General features: G+C 44.7%; 1 protein-coding gene across 2 annotated transcripts; it reads right to left on the reverse strand.

Annotated features, from left to right (window-relative positions):
• Window positions 1-732: 732 nt before the first annotated feature.
• lpar2b (lysophosphatidic acid receptor 2b) lies at window positions 733-22,982 on the reverse strand. Of its 2 annotated transcripts, XM_079220150.1 has the most exons (5): window positions 22,791-22,982; window positions 6,156-6,524; window positions 3,428-3,922; window positions 2,623-2,882; window positions 733-1,701 (listed from the first exon to the last, which is right to left on the reverse strand). In XM_079220150.1, exons 2-5 carry the CDS (start codon window positions 6,409-6,411, stop codon window positions 1,612-1,614), a joined length of 1,101 nt encoding a protein of 366 aa, XP_079076276.1. In that variant the 5' UTR covers window positions 6,412-6,524; window positions 22,791-22,982; the 3' UTR covers window positions 733-1,611. The 2 variants fall into 2 exon arrangements, with proteins under 2 accessions (XP_079076276.1, XP_079076277.1); XM_079220151.1 differs by lacking the exon at window positions 22,791-22,982 and having other exon boundaries at window positions 6,156-6,597.
• Between the last annotated feature and the right edge of the window lie 657 nt (window positions 22,983-23,639).

A 23,639-nucleotide genomic window follows, 5' to 3' on the forward strand; every position in this document is an offset into this window, starting at 1 on the left:
GCAAGCCTGAAAGCGACATGAAGTCCATAAACTGCTCCATTGAACAAGAACAAGAAGAACAAGAAAGAAGAATAACGAGAAGAACAAGAAGAAGAAGAACAAGACTGATCAGAAGTAGAACCAGAAGAACAAGAACAAGGAGAAGGAGAAGAACCAGAAGAACAAGAACAAGAAGGAGAAGAACCAGAAGAACCAGAACAAGAAGGAGAAGAACAAGAAGGAGAAGAACAAGAACAAGAAGGAGAAGTACCAGAAGAACCAGAACCAGAAGAACAAGAAGGAGAAGAACCAGAAGAACAAGAACAAGAACCAGAAGAACCAGAAGAACAAGAACAAGAAGAACCAGAAGAACAAGAAGGAGAAGAACAAGAACAAGAAGGAGAAGAACAAGAACAAGAAGGAGAAGAACCAGAAGAACAAGAACAAGAAGGAGAAGAACAAGCACAAGAAGGAGAAGTACCAGAAGAACCAGAACCAGAAGAACAAGAACAAGAAGGAGAAGAACCAGAAGAACAAGAACAAGAAGGAGAAGAACAAGAACAAGAAGGAGAAGAACAAGAACAAGAAGGAGAAGAACAAGAACAAGAAGGAGAAGTACCAGAAGAACCAGAACCAGAAGAACAAGAAGGAGAAGAATAACAAGAACAAGAACAACAAAACAAGAACAAGACTGATCAGGAGAAGAACCAGAAGAACCAGAGTTTCCAGGAGACGTGAGAGTTTCTGAGAGCTTTAATGTGAATGAAACATGAAGGTAATATTAATATTTACAGAACAGCATCACACATTTCTGGATTTGATCCTGATGAAGAACGAGAAGCTTGATTTTCTCTTCATGCCGTTTTTAAATTGGGCGAACAAGCGTACACGTATCATAAATCATATTAATATCAACACCTGTACGACGTGATCATGGAAGACGTTTTACGTCACGATCAGCTGACGATGGCGTTTCCCAGCGCAGGGAGGCAAAAAAAAAACTGCTGCATTGTGGGAACAAACTGAATCAGAGCATCTTCCACTTTGTGGAGGAAAAAAATATCCATAAACACGGCAAATATTCACATATGAACTTTAAATATCAGTTAAAAACATGGAAATAGAATCATGAACTATGTAACTAAGGCTCTATTCATGCTCTATTCATGGTAATAAAGCATGAATAGAGAGCAGTATTGTTGGCTCAACGTGACGTCATCACTGACGGGAGGCGTTTAGATCAATGATTTCTTTATGATTATTAATCAAATCATCCAGAGCAATAGGGCTGATCTCAGCGTGAAGACGCTCTGCAGCATTAATAACACGTTCAGACGTGACCTTTGACCCAAACAACTGGGTTCCATCAGCAGAACTGGTCTTGAGCTCTGGTGGCAGATCCTCCTGGGTGGACAAAATAATAGAGACACAGCATACAAGAGCCGTCAGACGTCCAGGAAGCACAACCGAGACCTGCAGACCTTCTGGATCAGAGCTCATATTTATAAGACTACAGGTCTGGATCAGATCTCATATTCCTGCCGTCCCTTAAATCAGAAGAGACGTACACTTTGTTCAGTTCTGAAAAGAACAGTCCCAGAGTCTCCATGTGTCCGGGGGTTCGAGTCCCCGTCAGGTCTCTGAGGCGCCGGCGTCCTCTGAGCGGATGAGAAGCGTCCCGTTGCTGCTGTCCAACGGCTCGGCGACGCGAGACTTAAAGTTCTACAGACAAGGAGACAGAGAGTGTGAGGGCAGAGGACACGAGGACAGAGGACACAAGGACACAAGGCCAGAGGAGGACACAAGGATGGCGGGACACAAGGACACAAGGATGCAGGGACACGAGGATAGGAGACCAGAAGAGGACACAAGGACATGTAGGACACATGAGGGACACAAGGATGCAAGGACACAAGGGTTGGACAGGAGGAAACAGGAAGTGGAGACAGAAGGAAACAGGAGGAAACAGGAAGTGGAGACAGAAGGAGACAGGAAGTGGAGACAGAAGGAAACAGGAAGTGAGACAGAAGGAGACAGGAGACAGAAGGAGACAGGAAGTGGAGACAGGAGGAAACAGGAAGTGAGACAGAAGGAGACAGGATACAGGAAGTGAGACAGAAGGAGACAGGAAGTGGAGACGATGACGCAACATGTTCATGGTTCAGTCGATGGACACGGAGACGAAGCAGCAATCAGATTCATTTATTCATTTAACAAACGTACACAAATAAATCAAAAGCAACAACAACAACAGCAGCAGGATTATTTTAAATGCGCAGACAAAGAAGAGTGAAGAACGTCTCTAAAGTGTTAAACAGACGATAAAAGGTTTTAGTGGTTTTAGAACCAATCAAACTGTTCCACCAGCTCCTCCAATCACCAATCAGTAGTTTGTTCACAAAAGATCAGAAACACAACAAGATATCAAAACAGCAGATTAGTTTCATAGTTAACGACTAAATAGTTATTTATTAATGGAGCCGATTGTTTTCACAGCTTCATATGCACTGCTGATAAATTATTATTATTATCATCATTAGAAGAAGCGTGTGTGTTTTGGGAGGCGGTTGCCGTGGTAACCAGGAGGAGGCGTGTCTAGGGCCCCCCCGGTGCTCCCGTGGCCCCGCTGCTCTCGCTCAGTACCTCGTGCTCCGCCGTGTTGAAGTGGACCCCGGAGCTGCTCTGCCGGTCTCGGCGGCGCCGGCACAGGAAGCACAGGATCTCCTTGAAGGTCCTCCTCATGTCCCGGTCCCTGAAGGAGTAGATCACCGGGTTCACCAGCGAGTTGCACTCCGCCAGAACCAGGAAGTACTTCTCGTACTGCAGCACGTTGCAGCGGTCGCAGCCCAGACCGTCCAGCAGCAGGATCACCAGGCCGGGGGTCCAGCAGAGCACGAAGCAGCCTGGGGGGACAGGGGGTCAGGGGGTCAGGGGGTCAGGACTCTGAGGTGGGATCAGGAGAGACAGAGTCTGTGTGTGTGTGTGTGTGTGTGTGTGTGTAAACAATAGCAGAACCGATAAGTGAGACCCTCATCGATACTAACGGGTTCTACTCCTTTAGAACCAGTTCCCTCCAGCAGGAGGCGACAGAGAGGCTTCGTCTGAAGGATCACATTTCATTATCACAACACTCACAATCAGGCAGTTTAGGAATGCACACACACACACGCACACGCACACACACACACACACACACACACACACACACCCTGTCAGGACACGCTCAGGGTTTTACTTTACAACGGCAGAAAGAAGTGCAAACCTCTGAGGAATTTAATTGAATGATAAAAAGATTGTGTGTGAGTGAATGAGAGAGTGAGAGAGTGAATGCGTGAGTGAGAGAGTGAGTGAGTGAGTGAGTGAGTAAGTGAGTGAGAGAGAGAGTGAGAGAGTGAGTGAGTGAGAGAGTGAGTGAGAGAGTGAGAGAGTGAGAGAGTGAGCCCCTCACCCAGGATCATGGACACCGTCTTCATCAGGCCCAGCACCGTCTCCCGGACCCTGGCCTGGCTCGTGTGCTGGGACATCTGCCGGCTCTTGCGCCGCACGTAGACGAAGATGCGCGTGTAGACGGCCACCATGACGGAGAAGGTGAGCAGGTTCAGGACGCCCCAGAACACCAGGTAGCTGCGGCTGTACAGCGGCGCCATGGTGGAGCAGTTCTCCAGGTCGCACAGGCAGTGCCAGCCCATGGTGGGCACCAGCCCCATGAGGATGGCCACCAGCCAGATGAAGACCATGATGACGAAGACGCGGCGGGCGCTCATCTTGCTGTGCAGCTGCATGTTGAAGATGGTCTGGTGGCGCTCCACGGCCACGGCCAGCAGGTTGAGGACGGACGCCGTCAGGCTGGTGTCGATCAGGCCCTGGCGCACGAACCAGCGGTACTTGGTGAGCTTGATGGTCCAGGGGCCCGTGTGGAACATCAGGTGGAGGTAGGAGACGCCTGCAGGGGACACACGCGTCAGTCTCCGGTCTAATCACCGTAGAAGTCGGGTTATAAGCCGCTCCTACCGCCGTCAGTGTCCCGCTGTAGCAAGCTAGGAGCAGCGCTAGCTCCCCAATGCTGCTAGCACTGCTGCTAGCTCCCCGCTGCTGCTAGCTCCCCGCTGCTGCTAGCTCCCCGCTGCTGCTAGCTGCTACTGGCCGCGTTTCCTCTGCCCGAGTCGGGTGTCGAGCCGGGGCTGGTCCCGCTACCTTTGGTGGTTGTCGGGGAGCTAGCGGAGCACTAGCATGAGCGTCAGCTGGCTACAGCGGGGAGCTAACGGGGACACTGACCGAAGGTAGTAGCGGCGTGTAACCTGACTTTTACGGTATTGTAAAAATAAAAAGACAATACATAGACATAACAGTGAGATACAAGCCAGCAAAACATCATATATTCAGGGTATTGAAGTACCGTGTGTGTCCGTGTGCGTTTGTGTTTACCATTTCATCTAAAAAAAAAAGTATAGATGAGGGCAGATTTATATGTATGCATGTACGCGGGTTTTCAATTGGGTTTCAGACTAAAAAAGACAGAAATGTTTATATTAATAGAATGGGTGGTGTCATGTTTGTAAAGACATAGTGAAGGGTGACCAGCTGGAGTGGTGTTCTGTTGTATTGTAAATGATAGGAGGTCAGATTTTCCATTGAAATGTATTCAATCATCAGTCTCGTGTCTTTGAACGCAACACGCCGGCCTCACGAGGTCAGCGGCGTTTTACCTCCAGGTGTAACGAACGGTTAGCGTTCACCGTCAGAGTGAATAAAGGTTCTCCTCCAGCATCCAGTAGATCATGTGACCAGGACATCATGATGTTTCTCTAGTCTCTGATCATGTGACTTTGTAAACAACCAATCAGTGTTTAGTCTGATCTGTAGCTTTGTCTCGTTGTCTGTGTTTGTTGTAATGTTTGTGTATGGATGACTCGCTCTCTACTGCAAACCAAGTCTACCTGTAAAGTCACCTAACCTTTAGACCAACAGGAGGAGAGCTAGTAACGTTAGCAGCACCGCTAACAGAGAACCAACAGGAGGAGAGCTAGTAACGCTAGCAGCACCGCTAATGGAGAACCAACAGGAGGAGAGCTAGTAACGTTAGCAGCACCGCTAACAGAGAACCAATAGGAGGCGAGCTAGAAATGTTAGCATCACCGCTAACGGAGAACCAGCGGAGGTTCACTTCAGTTACATGATGATGCGTTCAGGCTCTGCTCAGTGAAAATGAGTACTGGATGAAGGTACATGATAATGTTCTCATGATGCGTTCACATGTAATCTAGTAAAATGTAGTGTTGGTGATAGACTAGAATAAATTCAGATAAATTACTACAACAAAGTAAAAGGTCACACGAGGCCAATGACGACGTCTTCATGACACAATAATCTACCATCACTGATGTTTCTCAACATCTCATCTGTTGTCCAGATGAGAAGTTACATGACTCATCCTGTGTGTGTGTGTGTGTGTGTGTGTGTGTGTGTGTCATGTTTTTCATTTGTAGAAAATGTCCCAACAACAGTATTTGTCAGTTTTCGGTTGTTTCACGGAGACGTTCTGCAGTGACGCTCGTCCTCAAATCCAGTGGACCGAGTACGGAACCAAAGACCTGGTTCCTCCAGGGTCCACCAAGTAGAACGTAGTCACACTGAGGAACTTCTCCCTGGTCCTGAACCAGACTCAGTGTAGTCCTGATCCTCTATATGAGGTTTTCTAAAGGAACCCTGGTGCTCAGAGCACTACCACTTTAGTCCACAGGGGGCGCCAGAACCTCCCCTCCATGAAGGTTCCTCACGGTAACTTTTAAAATGACACTAATCGAAAATGAATAATTCGCTTTAGCCGATTTATGTTTTTGTTCAAATGGTCACATGACCGGCGCTTCCTGCAGCGGGAGGCGGAATCAAACGCACCCTGTTAGTTAAAACAGGCGTTCCCGTCGGCAGCGGCCAGATAGAGAATCAAACGCAAACTGTTATTTAAAAACAGGCGTTCCTGTCGGCAGCGGCCAGATAGAGAATCAAACGCACCCTGTTAGTTAAAACAGGCGTCCCCGTTGGCAGCGGCCATAGAGAGAATCAAACGCACCCTGTTATGAGAATCAAGCGTCTCCTTTTCATCACCTTCTACCAGACACTTGACGCTTTCTGACCCAACCGAGACCGGATCTCGAGGACCCGGTTCCCCGTCGTACCTGAGAAGAGGTCGGCCACAGCCAGGTTCCCCAGCAGATAGTAGATGGGGAAGTGAAAGCGGCGGTTCTTCAGGATGGCGCCGATGACCAGGAGGTTGGAGAAGATGACGATGAAGCAGACCGCCATGCCCAGAGTCACGATCACGTAGTCGCGGTTGCGCCAGTGGTCGCTGATGTTCTTGCCGCTCTTCTCGTAGAAGAACCTGACGGAGCGGTTGCGGAAGCAGCCGTCCACGTCGTCAGTGTCGGTGTCCATGTTGAGGCTCCGGGCGGCGCTGCAGACGGGGTCAGGGGTCAGGGGTTCAGACTCGTCCTCTCTGGCGGGGGGCCGAGCGGCACGCCATCAGAGGAACCGGATCAGTCTGGGTTCTGTGGGAACATCGAAATTCAGTTAAAGAACGACGATCAATAAAGACATTCAGTTAAAGAGAACATTTAGAGATCCCGACCACGTTTTACCGCTGACGATACTTTATAATACTGTATGGTACTTCATGGTACTTTATGACACTTTATGACTTTATGGTTGACGATCCATATCGGCCGGAACAGACCGGTTCAGATCCAGACCCCCACCGTTGTATTATTTGATAATTACGATTATTGTCAAAGGAAGGTTTTACAGTTTATCACGAATAGGCCAAAAAATGAAAGAATACAAAAAATAAATTAACATATCAAACTGTTTCCTTTTACTTCAAGTCCCCTATGGTGGTTATTTACATACAAACATAATTCAAATGATTAAGAAATAAAAGATTGTATTTTCTTTAATGAACAGATTCAATTCAGTTTATTCCGAATAGCCCAAAATTACAAACTCCCCTCGGAGGACTTTACAGTCTGTAACATAACATCCTGTCCCGGGACCTCACATCGGATCAGGAACAACTCCCTGAATAAAGATAGTAAAAACCCTTTCACAGGGAAAACAGGAAGAAACCTGAGGGAGAGCAACAGAGGAGGATCCCTCTCAGTCATGATTAGTGCTAATAAAGTATAATGTGCTTCAACAGCTCACAGTATCTCTAATACCTATTTTATATGTGAAGACATCTCCTTCAAACTACAGAATTATATTATGTTTCTTGGCAAAACTATGTCAAATTCTCATTTTTACTGAATGTAGCTTGAACGCACCACAATATAAATGAATGGAACTTCCGTACTTCATAACAACAGATATATAATATCGTATCGTGACTTGGTCATCGTGATAATGTCGCATCGTGACTTGGTTATCGTGATAATGTCGTATCGTGACTTGGTCATCGTGATAATGTTGCATCGTGACTTGGTTATCGTGATAATGTCGCATGGTGACTTGGTCATCGTGATAATGTCGCATCGTGACTTGGTTATTGTGATAATGTCGCATCGTGACTTGGTTATCGTGATAATGTCGTATCGTGACTTGGTTATCGTGATAATGTCGCATCGTGACTTGGTTATCGTGATAATGTCGCATCGTGACTTGGTTATCGTGATAATGTCGCATCGTGACTTGGTTATCGGGATAATATCATAGCGTGACTTGGTTATCGTGATAATGTCGCATCGTGACTTGGTTATCGGGATAGTATCATAGCGTGACTTGGTTATCGTGATAATGTCGCATCGTGACTTGGTCATCGTGATAATGTCGCATCGTGACTTGGTTATCGTGATAATGTCGCATCGTGACTTGGTTATCGTGATAATGTCGCATCGTGACTTGGTTATCGGGATAATGTCGCATCGTGACTTGGTTATCGGGATAATATCATAGCGTGACTTGGTTATCGTGATAATGTCGTATCGTGACTTGGTTATCATGATAATGTCGCATCGTGACTTGGTCATCGTGATAATGTCGCATCGTGACTTGGTTATCGTGATAATGTCGCATCGTGACTTGGTTATCGGGATAATATCATAGCGTGACTTGGTTATCGTGATAATGTCGTATCGTGACTTGGTTATCGTGATAATGTCGCATCGTGACTTGGTTATCGTGATAATGTCGCATCGTGACTTGGTTATCGTGATAATGTCGCATCGTGACTTGGTTATCGGGATAATATCATAGCGTGACTTGGTTATCGTGATAATGTCGCATCGTGACTTGGTTATCGGGATAATATCATAGCGTGACTTGGTTATCGTGATAATGTCGCATCGTGATAATGTCGTATCGTGGTTATCGTGATAATGTCGTATCGTGACTTGGTTATCATGATAATGTTGTATCGTGACTTGATTATCGTGATAATGTCGTATCGTGACTTGGTCATCGTGATAATGTCGTATCGTGACTTGGTTATCGAGATAATGCCGCACGGTGACTTGGTCATCGTGATAATGTTGTATCGTGACTTGGTTATCGTGATAATGTCGCATCGTGACTTGGTCATCGTGACTTGGTCATCGTGATAATGTCGCATCGTGACTTGGTCATCGTGACTTGGTCATCGTGATAATGTCGCATCGTGACTTGGTCATCGTGATAATGTCGCATCGTGACTTGGTCATCGTGATGTCGCATCGTGACTTGGTCATCGTGACTTGGTCATCGTGATAATGTTGTATCGTGACTTGGTTATCGTGATAATGTCGCATGGTGACTTGGTTATCGTGATAATGTCGCATGGTGACTTGGTCATCGTGATATTGTCGCATCGTGACTTGGTTATCGTGATAATGTCGCAGGGTGACTTGGTCATCGTTATATTGTCGCATCGTGACTTGGTTATCGGGATAATATCATAGCGTGACTTGGTTATCATGATAATGTCGTATCGTGACTTGGTTATCGTAATAATATCATAGCGTGACTTGGTTATCGAGATAATGTCGCACGGTGACTTGGTCATCGTGATAATGTCGTATCGTGACTTGGTCATCGTGATAATGTCGTATCGTGACTTGGTTATCGAGATAATGCCGCACGGTGACTTGGTCATCGTGATAATGTTGTATCGTGACTTGGTTATCGTGATAATGTCGCATCGTGACTTGGTCATCGTGATAATGTCGCATCGTGACTTGGTCATCGTGACTTGGTCATCGTGATAATGTCGCATCGTGACTTGGTCATCGTGATAATGTCGCATCGTGACTTGGTCATCGTGATGTCGCATCGTGACTTGGTCATCGTGACTTGGTCATCGTGATAATGTCGCATTGTGACTTGGTCATCGTGACTTGGTCATCGTGATAATGTCGCATCGTGACTTGGTCATCGTGATAATGTTGCATCGTGACTTGGTCATCGTGATAATGTCGCATCGTGACTTGGTCATCGTGATAATGTCGCATCGTGACTTGGTCATCGTGATAATGTCGCATCGTGACTTGGTTATTGTGATAATGTCGCATCGTGACTTGGTTATCGGGATAATATCATAGCGTGACTTGGTTATCGTGATAATGTCGTATCGTGACTTGGTTATTGTGATAATGTCGCATTGTGACTTGGTTATCGTGATAATGTCGCATCGTGACTTGGTTATCGTGATAATGTCGCATCGTGACTTGGTTATCGTGATAATGTCGTATCGTGACTCGGTTATCGGGTTATTATCATAGCGTGACTTGGTATCGTGATAATGTTGTATCGTGACTTGGTTATCGTGATAATGTCGCATGGTGACTTGGTTATCGTGATAATGTCGCATGGTGACTTGGTCATCGTGATATTGTCGCATCGTGACTTGGTTATCGTGATAATGTCGCATGGTGACTTGGTCATCGTGATATTGTCGCATCGTGACTTGGTTATCGGGATAATATCATAGCGTGACTTGGTTATCATGATAATGTCGTATCGTGACTTGGTTATCGTAATAATATCATAGCGTGACTTGGTTATCGAGATAATGTCGCACGGTGACTTGGTCATCGTGATAATGTCGTATCGTGACTTGGTTATCGTGATAATGTCGGATCGTGACTTGGTTATCGTGATAATGTCGCATCGTGACTTGGTTATCGGTATAATGTCGCATCGTGACTTGGTTATCGTGATAATGTCGCATCGTGACTTGGTTATCGGGATAATGTCGCATCGTGACTTGGTTATCGGGATAATATCATAGCGTGACTTGGTTATCGTGATAATGTCGCATCGTGACTTGGTTATCGGGATAATATCATAGCGTGACTTGGTTATCGTGATAATGTCGCATCGTGATAATGTCGTATCGTGGTTATCGTGATAATGTCGTATCGTGACTTGGTTATCATGATAATGTTGTATCGTGACTTGATTATCGTGATAATGTCGTATCGTGACTTGGTCATCGTGATAATGTCGTATCGTGACTTGGTTATCGAGATAATGCCGCACGGTGACTTGGTCATCGTGATAATGTTGTATCGTGACTTGGTTATCGTGATAATGTCGCATCGTGACTTGGTCATCGTGACTTGGTCATCGTGATAATGTCGCATCGTGACTTGGTCATCGTGACTTGGTCATCGTGATAATGTCGCATCGTGACTTGGTCATCGTGATAATGTCGCATCGTGACTTGGTCATCGTGATAATGTCGCATCGTGACTTGGTTATCGTGATAATGTCGCATTGTGACTTGGTTATCGTGATAATGTCGCATCGTGACTTGGTTATCGTGATAATGTCGCATCGTGACTTGGTTATCGTGATAATGTCGTATCGTGACTCGGTTATCGGGTTATTATCATAGCGTGACTTGGTATCGTGATAATGTTGTATCGTGACTTGGTTATCGTGATAATGTCGCATGGTGACTTGGTTATCGTGATAATGTCGCATGGTGACTTGGTCATCGTGATATTGTCGCATCGTGACTTGGTTATCGTGATAATGTCGCATGGTGACTTGGTCATCGTGATATTGTCGCATCGTGACTTGGTTATCGGGATAATATCATAGCGTGACTTGGTTATCATGATAATGTCGTATCGTGACTTGGTTATCGTAATAATATCATAGCGTGACTTGGTTATCGAGATAATGTCGCACGGTGACTTGGTCATCGTGATAATGTCGTATCGTGACTTGGTTATCGTGATAATGTCGGATCGTGACTTGGTTATCGTGATAATGTCGCATCGTGACTTGGTTATCGGTATAATGTCGCATCGTGACTTGGTTATCGTGATAATGTCGCATCGTGACTTGGTTATCGGGATAATGTCGCATCGTGACTTGGTTATCGGGATAATATCATAGCGTGACTTGGTTATCGTGATAATGTCGTATCGTGACTTGGTCATCGTGATAATGTCGCATTGTGACTTGGTTATCGTGATAATGTCGCATCGTGACTTGGTTATCGTGATAATGTCGCATCGTGACTTGGTTATCGTGATAATGTCGTATCGTGACTCGGTTATCGGGTTATTATCATAGCGTGACTTGGTATCGTGATAATGTTGTATCGTGACTTGGTTATCGTGATAATGTCGCATGGTGACTTGGTTATCGTGATAATGTCGCATGGTGACTTGGTCATCGTGATATTGTCGCATCGTGACTTGGTTATCGTGATAATGTCGCATGGTGACTTGGTCATCGTGATATTGTCGCATCGTGACTTGGTTATCGGGATAATATCATAGCGTGACTTGGTTATCATGATAATGTCGTATCGTGACTTGGTTATCGTAATAATATCATAGCGTGACTTGGTTATCGAGATAATGTCGCACGGTGACTTGGTCATCGTGATAATGTCGTATCGTGACTTGGTTATCGGTATAATGTCGCATCGTGACTTGGTTATCGTGATAATGTCGCATCGTGACTTGGTTATCGTGATAATGTCGCATCGTGATAATGTCGTATCGTGGTTATCGTGATAATGTCGTATCGTGACTTGGTTATCGTGATAATGTTGCATCGTGACTTGTTTATCATGATAATGTTGTATCGTGACTTGATTATCGTGATAATGTCGTATCGTGACTTGGTCATCGTGATAATGTCGTATCGTGACTTGGTTATCGAGATAATGCCGCACGGTGACTTGGTCATCGTGATAATGTTGTATCGTGACTTGGTTATCGTGATAATGTCGCATCGTGACTTGGTCATCGTGACTTGGTCATCGTGATAATGTCGCATCGTGACTTGGTCATCGTGACTTGGTCATCGTGATAATGTCGCATCGTGACTTGGTCATCGTGATAATGTCGCATCGTGACTTGGTCATCGTGATGTCGCATCGTGACTTGGTCATCGTGACTTGGTCATCGTGACTTGGTCATCGTGATATTGTCGCATCGTGACTTGGTTATCGGGATAATATCATAGCGTGACTTGGTTATCATGATAATATCATAGCGTGACTTGGTTATCATGATAATGTCGTATCGTGACTTGGTTATCGTAATAATATCATAGCGTGACTTGGTTATCGAGATAATGTCGCACGGTGACTTGGTCATCGTGATAATGTCGTATCGTGACTTGGTTATCGTGATAATGTCGCATCGTGACTTGGTTATCGTGATAATGTCGCATCGTGACTTGGTTATCGTGATAATGTCGCATCGTGACTTGGTTATCGGTATAATGTCGCATCGTGACTTGGTTATCGTGATAATGTCGCATCGTGACTTGGTTATCGTGATAATGTCGCATCGTGATAATGTCGTATCGTGGTTATCGTGATAATGTCGTATCGTGACTTGGTTATCGTGATAATGTTGCATCGTGACTTGGTTATCATGATAATGTTGTATCGTGACTTGATTATCGTGATAATGTCGTATCGTGACTTGGTCATCGTGATAATGTCGTATCGTGACTTGGTCATCGTGATAATGTCGTATCGTGACTTGGTCATCGTGATAATGTCGTATCGTGACTTGGTTATCGAGATAATGCCGCACGGTGACTTGGTCATCGTGATAATGTTGTATCGTGACTTGGTTATCGTGATAATGTCGCATCGTGACTTGGTCATCGTGATAATGTCGCATCGTGACTTGGTCATCGTGATAATGTCGCATCGTGACTTGGTCATCGTGATAATGTCGCATCGTGACTTGGTCATCGTGATAATGTCGCATCGTGACTTGGTCATCGTGACTTGGTCATCGTGATAATGTCGCATCGTGACTTGGTCATCGTGATAATGTCGCATCGTGACTTGGTCATCGTGATAATGTCGCATCGTGACTTGGTCATCGTGATAATGTCGCATCGTGACTTGGTCATCGTGATGTTGCATCGTGACTTGGTCATCGTGACTTGGTCATCGTGATAATGTCGCATCGTGACTTGGTCATCGTGACTTGGTAATCGTGATATTGCGCATCGTGACTTGGTCATCGTGATAATGTTGCATCGTGACTTGGTCATCGTGATAATGTCGCATCGTGACTTGGTTATCGTGATAATGTCGCATCGTGACTTGGTTATTGTGATAATGTCGCATCGTGACTTGGTTATCGGGATAATATCATAGCGTGACTTGGTTATCGTGATAATGTCGTATCGTGACTTGGTTATCGTGATAATGTCGCATCGTGACTTGGTTATCGTGATAATGTCGCATCGTGACTTGGTTATCGTGATAATGTCGCATCGTGACTTGGTTATCGTGATAATGTCGTATCGTGACTCGGTTATCGGGTTATTATCATAGCGTGACTTGGTATCGTGATAATGTTGTATCGTGACTTGGTTATCGTGATAATGTCGCATGGTGACTTGGTTATCGTGATAATGTCGCATGGTGACTTGGTCATCGTGATATTGTCGCATCGTGACTTGGTTATCGTGATAATGTCGCATGGTGACTTGGTCATCGTGATATTGTCGCATCGTGACTTGGTAATCGGGATAATATCATAGCGTGACTTGGTTATCATGATAATGTCGTATCGTGACTTGGTTATCGTAATAATATCATAGCGTGACTTGGTTATCGTGATAATGTCGCATCGTGACTTGGTTATCGGTATAATGTCGCATCGTGACTTGGTTATCGTGATAATGTCGCATCGTGACTTGGTTATCGTGATAATGTCGCATCGTGATAATGTCGTATCGTGGTTATCGTGATAATGTCGTATCGTGACTTGGTTATCGTGATAATGTTGCATCGTGACTTGGTTATCATGATAATGTTGTATCGTGACTTGATTATCGTGATAATGTCGTATCGTGACTTGGTCATCGTGATAATGTCGTATCGTGACTTGGTTATCGTGATAATGTTGCATCGTGACTTGGTTATCATGATAATGTTGTATCGTGACTTGATTATCGTGATAATGTCGTATCGTGACTTGGTCATCGTGATAATGTCGCATCGTGACTTGGTCATCGTGATAATGTCGCATCGTGACTTGGTCATCGTGACTTGGTCATCGTGATAATGTCGCATCGTGACTTGGTCATCGTGATAATGTCGCATCGTGACTTGGTCATCGTGATGTCGCATCGTGACTTGGTCATCGTGACTTGGTCATCGTGATAATGTCGCATTGTGACTTGGTCATCGTGACTTGGTCATCGTGATAATGTCGCATCGTGACTTGGTCATCGTGATAATGTTGCATCGTGACTTGGTCATCGTGATAATGTCGCATCGTGACTTGGTCATCGTGATAATGTCGCATCGTGACTTGGTTATCGTGATAATGTCGCATCGTGACTTGGTTATTGTGATAATGTCGCATCGTGACTTGGTTATCGGGATAATATCATAGCGTGACTTGGTTATCGTGATAATGTCGTATCGTGACTTGGTTATCGTGATAATGTCGCATTGTGACTTGGTTATCGTGATAATGTCGCATCGTGACTTGGTTATCGTGATAATGTCGCATCGTGACTTGGTTATCGTGATAATGTCGTATCGTGACTCGGTTATCGGGTTATTATCATAGCGTGACTTGGTATCGTGATAATGTTGTATCGTGACTTGGTTATCGTGATAATGTCGCATGGTGACTTGGTTATCGTGATAATGTCGCATGGTGACTTGGTCATCGTGATATTGTCGCATCGTGACTTGGTTATCGTGATAATGTCGCATGGTGACTTGGTCATCGTGATATTGTCGCATCGTGACTTGGTTATCGGGATAATATCATAGCGTGACTTGGTTATCATGATAATGTCGTATCGTGACTTGGTTATCGTAATAATATCATAGCGTGACTTGGTTATCGAGATAATGTCGCACGGTGACTTGGTCATCGTGATAATGTCGTATCGTGACTTGGTTATCGTGATAATGTCGGATCGTGACTTGGTTATCGTGATAATGTCGCATCGTGACTTGGTTATCGTGATAATGTCGCATCGTGACTTGGTTATCGGTATAATGTCGCATCGTGACTTGGTTATCGTGATAATGTCGCATCGTGACTTGGTTATCGTGATAATGTCGCATCGTGATAATGTCGTATCGTGGTTATCGTGATAATGTCGTATCGTGACTTGGTTATCGTGATAATGTTGCATCGTGACTTGTTTATCATGATAATGTTGTATCGTGACTTGATTATCGTGATAATGTCGTATCGTGACTTGGTCATCGTGATAATGTCGTATCGTGACTTGGTTATCGAGATAATGCCGCACGGTGACTTGGTCATCGTGATAATGTTGTATCGTGACTTGGTTATCGTGATAATGTCGCATCGTGACTTGGTCATCGTGACTTGGTCATCGTGATAATGTCGCATCGTGACTTGGTCATCGTGACTTGGTCATCGTGATAATGTCGCATCGTGACTTGGTCATCGTGATAATGTCGCATCGTGACTTGGTCATCGTGATGTCGCATCGTGACTTGGTCATCGTGACTTGGTCATCGTGACTTGGTCATCGTGATATTGTCGCATCGTGACTTGGTTATCGGGATAATATCATAGCGTGACTTGGTTATCATGATAATATCATAGCGTGACTTGGTTATCATGATAATGTCGTATCGTGACTTGGTTATCGTAATAATATCATAGCGTGACTTGGTTATCGAGATAATGTCGCACGGTGACTTGGTCATCGTGATAATGTCGTATCGTGACTTGGTTATCGTGATAATGTCGCATCGTGACTTGGTTATCGTGATAATGTCGCATCGTGACTTGGTTATCGTGATAATGTCGCATCGTGACTTGGTTATCGGTATAATGTCGCATCGTGACTTGGTTATCGTGATAATGTCGCATCGTGACTTGGTTATCGTGATAATGTCGCATCGTGATAATGTCGTATCGTGGTTATCGTGATAATGTCGTATCGTGACTTGGTTATCGTGATAATGTTGCATCGTGACTTGGTTATCATGATAATGTTGTATCGTGACTTGATTATCGTGATAATGTCGTATCGTGACTTGGTCATCGTGATAATGTCGTATCGTGACTTGGTCATCGTGATAATGTCGTATCGTGACTTGGTCATCGTGATAATGTCGTATCGTGACTTGGTTATCGAGATAATGCCGCACGGTGACTTGGTCATCGTGATAATGTTGTATCGTGACTTGGTTATCGTGATAATGTCGCATCGTGACTTGGTCATCGTGATAATGTCGCATCGTGACTTGGTCATCGTGATAATGTCGCATCGTGACTTGGTCATCGTGATAATGTCGCATCGTGACTTGGTCATCGTGACTTGGTCATCGTGATAATGTCGCATCGTGACTTGGTCATCGTGATAATGTCGCATCGTGACTTGGTCATCGTGATAATGTCGCATCGTGACTTGGTCATCGTGATAATGTCGCATCGTGACTTGGTCATCGTGATGTTGCATCGTGACTTGGTCATCGTGACTTGGTCATCGTGATAATGTCGCATCGTGACTTGGTCATCGTGACTTGGTAATCGTGATATTGCGCATCGTGACTTGGTCATCGTGATAATGTTGCATCGTGACTTGGTCATCGTGATAATGTCGCATCGTGACTTGGTTATCGTGATAATGTCGCATCGTGACTTGGTTATTGTGATAATGTCGCATCGTGACTTGGTTATCGGGATAATATCATAGCGTGACTTGGTTATCGTGATAATGTCGTATCGTGACTTGGTTATCGTGATAATGTCGCATCGTGACTTGGTTATCGTGATAATGTCGCATCGTGACTTGGTTATCGTGATAATGTCGCATCGTGACTTGGTTATCGTGATAATGTCGTATCGTGACTCGGTTATCGGGTTATTATCATAGCGTGACTTGGTATCGTGATAATGTTGTATCGTGACTTGGTTATCGTGATAATGTCGCATGGTGACTTGGTTATCGTGATAATGTCGCATGGTGACTTGGTCATCGTGATATTGTCGCATCGTGACTTGGTTATCGTGATAATGTCGCATGGTGACTTGGTCATCGTGATATTGTCGCATCGTGACTTGGTAATCGGGATAATATCATAGCGTGACTTGGTTATCATGATAATGTCGTATCGTGACTTGGTTATCGTAATAATATCATAGCGTGACTTGGTTATCGAGATAATGTCGCACGGTGACTTGGTCATCGTGATAATGTCGTATCGTGACTTGGTTATCGTGATAATGTCGGATCGTGACTTGGTTATCGTGATAATGTCGCATCGTGACTTGGTTATCGGTATAATGTCGCATCGTGACTTGGTTATCGTGATAATGTCGCATCGTGACTTGGTTATCGTGATAATGTCGCATCGTGATAATGTCGTATCGTGGTTATCGTGATAATGTCGTATCGTGACTTGGTTATCGTGATAATGTTGCATCGTGACTTGGTTATCATGATAATGTTGTATCGTGACTTGATTATCGTGATAATGTCGTATCGTGACTTGGTCATCGTGATAATGTCGTATCGTGACTTGGTTATCGAGATAATGCCGCACGGTGACTTGGTCATCGTGATAATGTTGCATCGTGACTTGGTTATCATGATAATGTTGTATCGTGACTTGGTTATCGTGATAATGTCGTATCGTGACTTGGTTATCGTGATAATGTTGCATCGTGACTTGGTTATCATGATAATGTTGTATCGTGACTTGGTCATCGTGATAATGTCGTATCGTGACTTGGTTATCGAGATAATGCCGCACGGTGACTTGGTCATCGTGATAATGTTGTATCGTGACTTGGTTATCGTGATAATGTCGCATCGTGACTTGGTCATCGTGACTTGGTCATCGTGATAATGTCGCATCGTGACTTGGTCATCGTGACTTGGTCATCGTGATAATGTTGCATCGTGACTTGGTCATCGTGATAATGTCGCATCGTGACTTGGTCATCGTGATGTCGCATCGTGACTTGGTCATCGTGACTTGGTCATCGTGATAATGTCGCATCGTGACTTGGTCATCGTGACTTGGTCATCGTGACTTGGTTATCGTGATAATGTCGCATCGTGACTTGGTCATCGTGATAATGTCGCATCGTGACTTGGTCATCGTGATGTCGCATCGTGACTTGGTCATCGTGATGTCGCATCGTGACTTGGTCATCGTGACTTGGTCATCGTGATAATGTCGCATCGTGACTTGGTCATCGTGACTTGGTCATCGTGACTTGATTATCGTGATAATGTTGCATCGTGACTTGGTCATCGTGATAATGTCGCATCGTGACTTGGTCATCGTGACTTGGTCATCGTGATAATGTTGCATCGTGACTTGGTCATCGTGATAATGTCGCATCGTGACTTGGTCATCGTGACTTGGTCATCGTGATAATGTTGCATCGTGACTTGGTCATCGTGATAATGTTGCATCGTGACTTGGTCATCGTGATAATGTCGCATCGTGACTTGGTCATCGTGACTTGGTCATCGTGACTTGGTCATCGTGACTTGGTTATTGTGATAATGTTGCATCGTGACTTGGTCATCGTGATAATGTCGCATCGTGACTTGGTCATCGTGACTTGGTCATCGTGACTTGGTCATCGTGACTTGGTTATTGTGATAATGTCGCATCGTGGGGCCTCTGGTGATTCCACCACTGGCCCTTCTTTATTCATCATTATCACGAAGCAGATATTTCAGGGCTTGTTTCTCCGACTCTCCTGTGGAATCTTTTCATGACGTCCTCTGTTAGACAGGTCGGAGCGCAGAGGAACCTCATCGATCCGGACCGACACGTCCCGACAGGATCCTCAACCGTGATGTCACCATCACAAAGCTCAGCTCCTCTAATCGTAAACGTGGTGCGTTCAGGGCCCCAGCGCTGCCTCGCACTTTCTCCTGTGTTCCTGAGAGAAACGAGGTGTTCAATGGAAACAGAAGAGACACACCTCGCTATTACGCAATCCAGCTATGTAACATAACCCACGCACGCACGCACACACACGCACACACACACACACACACACACACACACACACACACACACACACACACACACACACACACACACACACACACACACACACACACACACACACACACACACACACACACACACACACACACACACACAGGAGGAGTACAAAACCACCAACAGAAGAATGTAGAGACGCCGAGACACGAGAAAAGGTTTGAGGAAAGGAAACAAGGAAACAAGTCAAGACTGCAGGGTGCATAAGCGAATGATACAGATTAGAATACTAATGGTGATAATAACTATACCGTATATTTATATTAATAATCACATCATAATACAATATAAACATCATTATACATAGGTTACAACAAGGGTCATGATGATAAGTGTGTGAGTCTCACACAGGAAGTGAGTCCCCGTGTGAGACTTACTTCCTCTTGCGTTTCTGCTGCAGCGTTTAGAAACACTGAAGTCTCACGGAAACTGAATCCCTTAACTTGTTAATAAAATGAGATTATTTTATGTTTGTCATGTATTTTATTATTATATAAAACATTTAGAACCAATTCAGATAGAAATGTAGAGTATTCTTTATTTCTAAGAACTGTGATTGTGATTTATTTCACTTTTATTTAATGTTTACAAATGGACCACCTGGACCGGGTCCACCTGGACCGGGTCCACCTGGACCGGTGACCAGTCTGTCTCAGGGCTCATAGACACAACCATTCATGTCACATTCACTCCTACAGGCTTTTAGAGTCCAGCTAACCTCTGATGTCTTTAGACTGGGAGGAACCTGAGGGAACCCACGCTGACCAGGGTAGGAAATGTACATATATTTTAGGGGGCAATGTTTTCCCCACAGACTGAGATCCAGGGGCATTTCAATAAAAATTGGGGGCACTTTTTGAAACTTGTGAAATAACATTTAATCTTTGTTACAATAATAAATATAGTTATTTAGGCTCACAGTATATGAGCAATAGTCATCAAATGGCAACAATAAGACTGAGGCAGTAGTCTACAGATTCAAAGTGTCTCTTAGACTTTTTGAACAAAAGAACAAACAAAGCATAAATCAATCATATTACATTTTATTCTTATTTCTTTGTGGTAATTCATTGTTATTACATTTTGTAATGTACTATTAACAATTATAACTTTTCTATTTCTTTTTTTATAATTCAAAATTATATTTATTGATTGTTTTGTTACCTTAATCATGTTGTACCTACTAGGGTGGGAATGACCAGAGGTCCACGGTTCTATTTTATATTGCGATATATTGAGTATTGAGATTTATTCCCTTTTTTCCACCGCAAATCGTCCCCAAAGGAAAACTTCAACATATTGTATCTCAGAAGATCAAGTTTCATCTCACTGCAATCATTGTTATTGCAGCAAAATGTGATGTCACGCAGACAAACTGACCAACACGTCATCAATGTCGTCATTGAGCTGCATGCGCCGGAGAGGGGGCGGGGCTTATCTCTGTGCAGGCTTCATTTAGCCTTCCACCATGGAAATACCCACTCGTTCTGCTTTGTACTGTTGTGGAAATCCCAAAAACATCAGAATGTCAAGCGCCCTCGTGTCTGGTTCATAATATTATCCGTAGCACACAGATAGCTGGATGTCACGCGAGGAAGTGCGTCTGAATGACGGCGCTTCAGCGCTGCTAGAGGACAGCAGCGCTGCTAGGGGACAGCAGCGCTGCTAGGGGACAGCAGCGCTGCTAGAGGACAGCAGCGCTGCTAGGAGACAGCAGCGCTGCTAGAGGACAGCAGCGCTGCTAGGGGACAGCAGCGCTGCTAGGGGACAGCAGCGCTGCTAGAGGACAGCAGCGCTGCTAGGAGACAGCCGCGCTGCTAGAGGACAGCAGCGCTGCTAGAGGACAGCAGCCATTTGATGCTTTTCCTAACGTCTTTGAGCAGCGCGTGGCATGTTGTCCTGTGTGTTGCGCAACAGCTATGCGAGCAGCGGCGCTACGAGTGACAGGACGTCCAGACAGTTGATTTAAACGGCGCATTTCTAATTTCTAAGTCCATTAAATTATCATAATTATTAGAGGAAATTGTGAGGGCATTTTTTTGCCCCTCTTCTAGTGATATCAGGGGCAAAATTATATTTCTTAGGGGCAGTTTTGCCCTTTGCCCTCGTGTGTTTCTGATGCTGACACAGGGAGAACATGGAGACTCCACACAGGAGGACCTGCCAGACCGGGATTCGAACCCCCGGCCCCTCTGGCTGTGAGGCAACATGTTAGCCACTACTAGTGCAATATTATATTCAATATATTTATCTTTTTTCCAACGACCGTCCATTCTATTATCAGAACCTTTTCCTATTCAGGGTCGGGGGCGCTGGAGACAATCCCAGCTGACATTGGGTGAAGGCCGGGTTCCCCTGGGCCGGGTTCCCCTGGGCCGGGTTCCCACGGGCCGGGTTCCCACGGGCCGGGTTCCCACAGAGACAGACGACCTGCTATTCAGAGAGCAAACTCAACACATGAAACCAGACGCTTCAGGAACACGAGCAGCTGCACCAGAGGAAGTGGAACCACCAGAAACCTGCAGCGTTCCTCTGAGACCAAAGAACCACAGACAGCCGTTAGACTTCATTTATCAACCCAACGTTCATTATATATATATATATATATATATATATTTATATATATATATATATATATATATATATATATATATATATAGTATGTATATCATATTTTCTACGAACAAACATTTCAATGAACAAAAGAAGTTGAATTAAAACTTAAATGAGATTTATCAGGACGACGTCTGAACTAAAGCTCTGATGATGAAGATGATGATGAAGATGTATTAGACTGATCACGTGACATCATCATCATCATCTCAACTATTCTAGTTTAGTCCTCGTGTTGCTAAAAGCACAAGAAAGACAGACAGAAAGAAATATTCAGATCAATATTTGGACAGATATTCTCAGTAAACTGGATGGACGTGTGTGTGTGTGTGTGTGTACTTGTATCAGTGTGTGTGTACTTGTATCTGTGTGTGTGTACTTGTGTCTGTGTGTGTGTGTACTTGTATCTGTGTGTGTACTTGTATCTGTGTGTGTGTGTAATTGTACACAGCAGTACTCCTCCTGCACCCTGTGCCGCGTTCACAGGTAACTGGAGAACTCACGACCTGCGCGGTCACCTGAACGCACTCAGGTGAACACGGAGTGACTTTGAACGGACTCTGGGTCGGACCTCGAACGCCTCATGGGACCTGGGGCCAGCGGGCTCTCGCTGACCTTCCGCAGCCTCGACCCAACACCCGCCGCGTCCCGCGGGTCGGACCCGGCCACTGGCTCCAGGAGGAAAAGACCCACAACTCACCTCGGTGCTGAAGGTGGGTCCGGTTACATCCGGGTCCTGGTCCGAGGTGAGCCCAGCGCACCTGAAGTCCGCCTGGAAGGTCCAGGTGGAACCGGACCGGCTGGCTCTGCTACCGTCCCGCGGCTCGACCCTTTGGACCCGGTGCCGATGGAGAGTCCGTCACCTGTGCGCGCGAGTCCCGCTTCCGGTCTACTTTGGGCGGGTTGTTACCTGTGCGGAGTGATCTGCGCTGCGGGGACAGAAAAGGGTGCGGCACGATCCTCCGCTGCTGGCGCCGTCTCTCTGAGGAGGAGGAGGAGGAGGAGGGCCGGCCCCTCCTCCTTCTCATCTTCCTCCTCCTCCTCCTCCTCCTCCTCCCATAATAATACAATATGATAATGAGTATTAATTAAACTGCTAAAGGACCACCAGGTTCTTAGTGAATGAAGACTAAACTTTAGTCATGCTTTCATGAAATATTACAACAGAAAGAAAGTAAAAAACATACAAATATGAACATGTATGAAGAATAGAGTAAAACTAGTGCGAAATAGAACAGAATAGTAGTGAGTTACTCTTATAAAGGAATACAAAATAATACAAAAGTATACATTATAAACTGTAAAGTATAAAGTATAAATTGTAAAGTAAAAAGTATAAATTATTAACTGTAAAGTATACATTATAAATTGTAAAGTATAAATTGTAAAGTATAAAGTATAAAGTATACATTATGAACTGTAAAGTGTAAATTGTAAAGTATAAAGTATACATTATAAACTGTAAAGTGTAAAGTATAAATTGTAAAGTATAAACTGTAAAGTACAAAGTAGGGCTGCAACAACGAATCGATAAAATCGATAAAAATTG

This window comes from Taurulus bubalis (genome assembly GCF_910589615.1).
Source record: "Taurulus bubalis genome assembly, chromosome: 6".
Classification (NCBI taxonomy): Eukaryota; Metazoa; Chordata; class Actinopteri; order Perciformes; family Cottidae; genus Taurulus; species Taurulus bubalis.

Excerpts from the sequence above, each read along its gene's own strand:
- lpar2b (XM_079220150.1), bottom strand. The coding sequence starts at position 6,411 with ATGGACACCGACACTGACGACGTGGACGGCTGCTTCCGCAACCGCTCC. Across the intron at positions 2,883-3,427 it reads GACGGTGTCCATGATCCTGG|GCTGCTTCGTGCTCTGCTGG; the intron begins GTGAGGGGCTCA and ends CTGTCCCCCCAG. Across the intron at positions 1,702-2,622 it reads TCAACACGGCGGAGCACGAG|AACTTTAAGTCTCGCGTCGC; the intron begins GTACTGAGCGAG and ends CCTTGTCTGTAG.